This window comes from Lycium barbarum, chromosome 11 (assembly GCF_019175385.1).
Source record: "Lycium barbarum isolate Lr01 chromosome 11, ASM1917538v2, whole genome shotgun sequence".
Taxonomy (NCBI): domain Eukaryota; kingdom Viridiplantae; phylum Streptophyta; class Magnoliopsida; order Solanales; family Solanaceae; genus Lycium; species Lycium barbarum.
In genome coordinates this window covers 22,462,533-22,469,915 of record NC_083347.1, presented here as the reverse complement: position 1 = coordinate 22,469,915, position 7,383 = coordinate 22,462,533, and the positions used below count along the sequence as shown (strand labels likewise).

General features: G+C 33.5%; 1 protein-coding gene across 2 annotated transcripts; it reads right to left on the bottom strand.

Moving 5' to 3' along the window:
• LOC132619337 (uncharacterized) lies at nucleotides 1-3,224 on the bottom strand. Of its 2 annotated transcripts, none has more exons than XR_009574692.1 (2): nucleotides 2,893-3,224; nucleotides 1-2,355 (listed from the first exon to the last, which is right to left on the bottom strand). XR_009574692.1 is itself a non-coding variant. In XM_060334273.1 (2 exons), exons 1-2 carry the CDS (start codon nucleotides 3,004-3,006, stop codon nucleotides 226-228), a joined length of 327 nt encoding a protein of 108 aa, XP_060190256.1. In that variant the 5' UTR covers nucleotides 3,007-3,224; the 3' UTR covers nucleotides 1-225. The 2 variants fall into 2 exon arrangements, 1 of the variants encoding a protein (XP_060190256.1); XM_060334273.1 differs by having other exon boundaries at nucleotides 1-438.
• Between the last annotated feature and the right edge of the window lie 4,159 nt (nucleotides 3,225-7,383).

Sequence of the window (7,383 nt, the reverse complement as noted above, 5' to 3'; positions counted from 1 at the left end):
AAAGTAGATCATCCATTCATACTTGATATCGACGCGCGCTTTCATTTTTTGAAAATGGTCAATGATAGTATCGTTGCTTATATTACAAATTTGTCCTTCTTGATTTAACAAACTAAACAATTATTTAACAATTCATCACCAATACTATTACACAGTTCATTCTTGATATGCTTCATGATGAGAATCCTCTTTCTACAGTTGTCGTAGCGATAGGTAAAATCAATGTCACTTCACAAGTATGTACATAAGAGAATAAGTCTCCACAAGATTTGCATTAACTAACGCTTCTGCCAAATCACCAATTCCTTTCAAATTAGAGAATCTAGGATCACCACATCCTATGAGGATTATGAAAGTATCAAGTTTGTAACTGAGATGTCGAAGCTTCAATCCACCAAACTCATCTGGATAATGCTTGGCCAATGTTATTATTCTTTCCTTATCAAAATTAGCAAAACCATTAGCCGCATTCAAGCTTGCCATACTAAGAGAAATTTACCACTCACAACATCAAAACAATTGTTAAGCCCCTGAAGTTACAAGTCAATTATAGCATAAAAGTGATCAACATGTAAGTGATGTAAAGTAACACTACTAGGTCTACGCTTTGACTTTCCATGGATATAAATTCGTCCATCTTAGGTACCGAAATAACATGTTTATCACAAAATGAGGAAACACCATTCGTCAAAGGTTTTCATCTATCGACTCTCATCGAGTGCAATCTTTCCTTAGTAATGTCAAGAAGTATCATGGCATTGACAATATCTTGATCTTTCCTCTGTAAAGATGCGCTGAGCTCATTCGACATCACCAATATTTTCAACATCAAGTGAAGTAAGAAAACAAATTCAAATTCATTGATCATACTAAAAAAATCTCCTGCTTGCGATCTCTCACCAATGTTAGAACCTCCAGATTTAATCGCATCAAGCACATGAGCTATAGATGAAAATAAAAATAACAAAGTTATCCAATGTTCTAAAATGAGATCCCCAACAAGTGTCACCTGGTCTTTGAAGCCCTCGCTCTTGATTTAAACCCTTCCCACTTTGAACTTCACCACTCTCTAGAAGTTGCCTCAATATTTCTGCTTGATGGTCCCGAAGTTGATCTCTACGCTTAAATGATTCTCCAACCACATTCAACCCGTTATCAATAATACCAAAGAAATATTTCACAAGCAAATATTTTTTGGCAACAGCTACAAGAGCCAATTGTAATTAGTGAGCAAAACAGTGAATGCAATATGCCGATGGAGTTTCCTACAAAATCAAAGCATTAAGATCATTCATGTGTCCCTTCATATTACTAGCTCCATCATAACCTTGTCCATGTATTTTGAATGTACTTAAAGAGTGACTCATAAGCAAAGAACATATTGTTCCTTCAATGATTGTGCCGATGTATCACCAACACGAACAATAGCAATGACTGGCTCATTCACTTCGTCTTTTTTTGTTAACATACCGCAAAGCAAGGTCCATTTGTTCAAGATGCCCTTGGACTCATCAACTATCCATCCAAGTCATCAATTATAGCTTTCACAGTTTTTTGTGCACAACCAATCACAATCTCTTGTTGAATTTTTGAAGAAGTCAACATGGCATTGTTTGAAGCATTTTTTAATATGACACTATCCATATCTAGAAGCATTTTTGCAAACCATTCCAAAAGCCCTAGAAAAAAGCCTTTGCTTTTTGAAGATTCATCATGACCTCGAAAAGACAATCCGAATTCCAAGAGGAACCTTGCCACACATGAACTCGTTGCTCACTTTTGTCTTCCTTAAATTGTTTGTCAAAAGCAACTCGAATCGATTGAGATTGATTTTTCCAAATCTAGCATCTTGTTGAAACACCTATTATGATGCTATTTACTTCACCAACATGTAAAGTAAATCTTTCCAAACTTCTGTTCCAAGTCTAAAATCGACTTTCGTGAAAGAACCACCTACCCTTCCCTTTACACAGTTATTTTTGAATAAATAGAAACATAAGAAAAATGCAGCATCTTTCTTCACACTATACCCCGTCCACCTAGAATATGAATCCTCGGACCACGCTGGAACAAATTAACGATTTTTTGTCCCGATTAAAGTTTGAGGGAATGTATGAGCAGGACCAACTGGCTGGCAATGCGCTTTCTAAATATAGTGTCTTCTCACATCATCTTGTATCCTAGGGCTATATTTATCAATAGTTATTCTTTCTCCGGGGTCATATTTAAGTGACTCCACATCAAACACATCTATAAGACAGGATGAATCACCTCTGGAACTTAAACTTGGTTGAGAAGAATTAAATTTCTTCAAAAATACATCCATTTCAATTCACAAGAATCAACAAGAAATTCCTACAAAACAATGATTTCATCAAGAATATAAGTAAACCATTAAACCCCTAGGAAACAAGTTTCATATTTGAACCTGCCTTGCTAAGAGGATTGCTTCCTAGCTCCCCAAGGCTAAATTGCAGTCGTTAATGTACAAACAGGAAACAACAGTGTCAATTTATACCACTATAGGGTTTTCTAACATATCATCATTAATTAATTCCCAAACTCCAAGCAAATTAAAGTCGTTGTCTATATGAGATGCACCGCATGTGCGACTATAAAAGTGTACTGATTGATAAGTTAATTCCCCAAATTTTACTCAAATTTGGTAAATTTATCTAGCAAAGTCATTTACACAATATTTTTAACAGGGGATCCCCCCCTTCCTTTCATAACACAACATAAATAATATGAAATGGAGTAATCACACTCCTCATAAAAAATTATAAGTAAACACGATATTTTCCGTAAGGGGAATCACACCTCTCCTTTCATAGCACAAAAAAAAAAAAACGCAATATGAGAATCACACCCTAAAATAGAAGAAACACTTACCAGTTTGCAGATGCCGACGAAACTCTGATGAAGTACGTGAAGATTGGTTTGAAACTTTGAAATTTTTGGAAATGGGGTTTTTGTTATGTTCTGATGAAGTAGCATAGAAGACATATGAGATTAGGGCTTCTACTTTTTTTTTTTTTTAATTAAATGAAAAAAAGGGTGGGGCCGGATGAGATGATGAAAATACATTTAAGCAAATAAAAAAAGGTGACGCAGATGTAACTGCTCGGGTTTGAAACCACGACATCGCGCGCAAGAACAAGCTAAGTTGCAACTTCGATCAGCGCCCCCAGATGATTTTTGTGTTTTAGGAGGCACAATTAATTACATCACCCTTTTCTCAGGGTATATATGCATATATATATATATATATATATATATATATATATAAAAAAGAAATTCAAAACTTACCGAGTGCACGTTCCCTCCCACTGCTCCAGGTGAGTGCACCTCTGCTGTCAAGCCACCTCTTTCTTGTAAAATAACCGGCTCGCACCAGCCCAAAAACGGCGGGCTCAAGATCTTGTCCAGACAAGCATTAGACACTCTTAATTTTGTATGAATGGCACCAAATAGTTGCTTGTGATGATACTATTTAAACAATATTTAATTGTTAAAAATTATTTAAAATTTAGTTAGTATTGGTAAACTTCAAATATTTTTGTTGTTGTCCCTTCCTCGCATCCATTATTGTGTTTTTTTCAGAGTATATGTCGTTTATCCAGGAGTCTAATTTTTTGCTTTGTAAATATTGCATTTCCTAGGTAATTCAAAAGTAATAAGATTGAATCTTATTCATAAAAAAAGATACTGTAAAATACTTTAGGAATGTCTTCTATGAAATCATTGAATCTTTTTTATACATAGTTCATGAAGACATGATCAATTCCACGTTTCAATGACTATGCTAACATCAAGGCTTAGTTATGGCAAATTCAGATATTTGGATGTGTGTAGTTAGGTTTGGTAGTTTTTAATTACAGATCTATGGTAATTTAGAAGTTCTCAAATTTCCGCTCAAAGGCCTGAAGTTGGAAGCTGGCTAAACTTAACTTCAACCATTCGAGTGTGAAATTTGAATTTCAAACTTTAAAATTCAATCAGGGCGGCTTTAGGGTAAAGCTGATAAAGCAAAGGTCATAAGCCCCAAAATTTTGGGGCCCCCATTTTTTACTATTATAGGTTTATAAATTAGTTTTTGAAAAAATGAGTATTTTAAAGTATAAAGTATAGTTTTTTTAATTCAAATTTAAAAGAAAACTTTAAAATAAATTTGAACAATTCGAAGCATTTGAGAAATTCTAATTGTGTTATTCAGAAATCCGTTAGTAAAAACAACGATGTGTACATTTCATGCACGAGAAATCATACCGGTCATATTCCAACTAAGTTTATCTCATGTGATGCATGTGCGTGAACTGGTTTTATTGAATATACTTGAGACCTCTAATTAAGATTTGACTTTAGGCCACAAATTTTACTGAGCCGCCCTTGAACAATCATCAATGAAGTAAATTCGATTCCCACTATATTTCCTCGAGTCCTTTGCCAACAGAGATTTTGTATGTTGTCATCCAATAATAACAATGGAAAAAAACAATGAAATCATGTATTGAAAAGTTCATTTTACACAATTAGCGAACCACTAAATCATTTCTTCATTTAATTGCAAAAATTATGAAATGCAATGAGCAGCTGAAATAAAACCAGACTAGAAAGGGGTCATTCAAATTCAACAAAAGGCAACTGAAATTGACCACTGTCACACCCCATTTTAACCGGGTAGATTTAAGAGTATGACGTATTGGTGATTCCTGTTTATTTGTTTCAAGGAGTCGCCACCTAATTAATTTAACGGTGAATTAGGACACCTAGATGGTTAACTAAGGCAAAGTTAAAACTAAACCTCAATTAATAGTCTGCTTAACCAGTATGTTCTAGGTAAGGGCTCTATATTATCCTAAAGGGAAGGGGTTAGGCATCCTTTAGAATCCGTTAACTTACGGTTATCCGACCAAACTTAGGTTAATTAATATAGACTAAACGCAAATATAATATTAAGAAAATAATTTGTAAATTATTGCTAAGGTTTTTAAAAGAAGAGAAAAAAAATGTAATAATGCTATTTAAAATGATACTTATGGATATTGATAGAGGGCTTTAAATGAGAAATATTAGCTAGAATAAGACTGATGGAAAATATGATAATTTACATAGAAAGGAGATTTCAAAGGCCATTTAACAAAAGAAGATTTGAAATGCTAAATAACACTTAAAGATATGTTAATATGATTTTAAATACTAATACTATTTTTAAACAAAACTTGCAAAAGATAGTTTGCATATGAGTAATAGTTTTTTAATAGTAGACTTAGCAAATTTGAACTTTGAATAAAATAGTGTGATATGAATATGACGGTGTAGAAAAATCTAGACTATTTTTATAAATGGGAAGCAAAGGAAGTGAGTTTTCTTTCTCTTTAATTATCTTTCATTGACTATGCTTAAGGCGTGATTGATTCAAACTTGAATATTTATTTATGAATATACTAGAATTTATATTTGAGTATTAACGATGCTTTGAGATGTCTATGATAGCAAAATGTGATTCCCTTTATTTTAAATATCTAGTCATGTTATTTTGCAAATCAATTGTTTCAAATAAAATAGATATTAGACAATAGTTTTAACATGAAAAGAAGAGAATAAATCTTATGGATTAATTATTGGTTTACTACCCGTTACTAAGACTAAACCCCACTAATTTCACTATGGTTCATCTAAATTAACAAGTGTTAGTCATGCGATACAAATTTAAATGCATAGAAAATAAAATAGAGGAGTAAATAAGGTAAATGGGCTCAGCCCATTTCAAGGCTGCTATGATCAAATGGCTGCTGGGCTTCAGCCCAATTTCATTGTATTTTGTTGTGGCCTGCTGCTGTATTTTCTATTGGGCTGTGACCTAGAAATTTCATTTTTTGTTCCTTTGGCTGCGGACAGAGCTGGGCAGAGGGGGGAAATCGTATTTCGTTGGGCCTTGGCCCAACACCGAATGCGGAGGGGGACGAGTCTCTTGGACTCGTATGCAAGGTTCATGCAAGAAAATGAAAGAAAGAGATTAGTACATGATCAATGAATAATGTTGAACATATGAAATATAAACTCAAAAACAAATCAGTATACTATGTATATACTATGTATATTTAAGTATAATTCATGTATACATATTCATAGCTGGTTTAAATAGAGGTATATCAGTAATGCGCAAATATACCTAGCTAACTGAAATATGTTCGCAATGATGCACAAAATTTGAACAACACCAAATGATAATATAGACTATGCGTCGTACACAAGTGATGCATATATACATACGCATAATTCGCAGGCAAACAGCAGTGGTGTACACATACACATTATTGGGAGTTAACCGGAGATTTACGCAAAGTCACATAATGTATAGCACATAGACAGAACAAACTACCTAACTGAATACATATCAAAGCCACCATGACTGCATAGAAACCCGAAACCAAAACAGAAATAAGGTGATAAGATCAGATCTGTTCCGCTTTTTAAAACTTAAGGAATGATGTATACTCAGGTATATATTGGACAACAATAGACTTATTCGAAACATGAAGGACAATTTGGGTTAAAAACACATTAAAACATAATAAGCATTCAACTTCTAAACTTAATCAGACCAATCATAGCATTACATCTACCATAATAATAGACCAATAGAACCAATACTCAAGCAAACAATAGCTTAAACTAGACCACCACATACTGGTAATCAGATCCAAATATATATCTGAATTCTACTTTAGATCATTCAATAACACAGGATATATGTTTAACAAGGACAAATTACACAATGTATTCGTATATATTTAAACCAACAGGATGGCTTAAGCATAAAGTGAACTACACATTAATCAAGAGCATCTAAACATGTCTTAAACTGAACTAACATATAATGCAGGCAAGCCGACAACAAGTAACTAAGCAGGGCAGTGAAACTACATTCTATACACATTTAAACACATCCTAGGGACATGTTGAGCTAAACAGCAAGTTAAGTATAGAAACAAACTACATATCAGGACTGGAAGATAAAGAATATGGAGTTTACTGACCTTGAACTGAAGCAAACATCATTCTAAACCAGCAAAGCTAACCATATTTATACTTATATTAATATAAAATCATTTAACTATACCAACAGATGAATATGCTGGCATACAATTGAACCAATAATAAAATCACAAACCACAATATTGCACCTACTAGCAAAATATTACTAAACTAATGCAGGTTCTGCCAACATAGTTTGAAACCAATCAACATCTAATCTTCATTATGGAATGACCAACTTTGTTGTGACAACCAAATTAATCAACATGGAATCCTTGCTTAATATAAGTACTGATCTAGAGGACACTTTAAGGTGATCAATCTAACAGGTTGGACCAACAA

What these genes read in the sequence shown, in the direction of transcription:
- LOC132619337 (XM_060334273.1), bottom strand. Translation starts at nt 3,006, where the DNA reads ATGTCTTCTATGCTACTTCATCAGAACATAACAAAAACCCCATTTCCA. An exon ending in TCGTCGGCATCTGCAAACTG is followed by an intron (nt 439 to 2,892) that starts GTAAGTGTTTCT and finishes AATTTTGATAAG; the next exon opens with GAAAGAATAATAACATTGGC.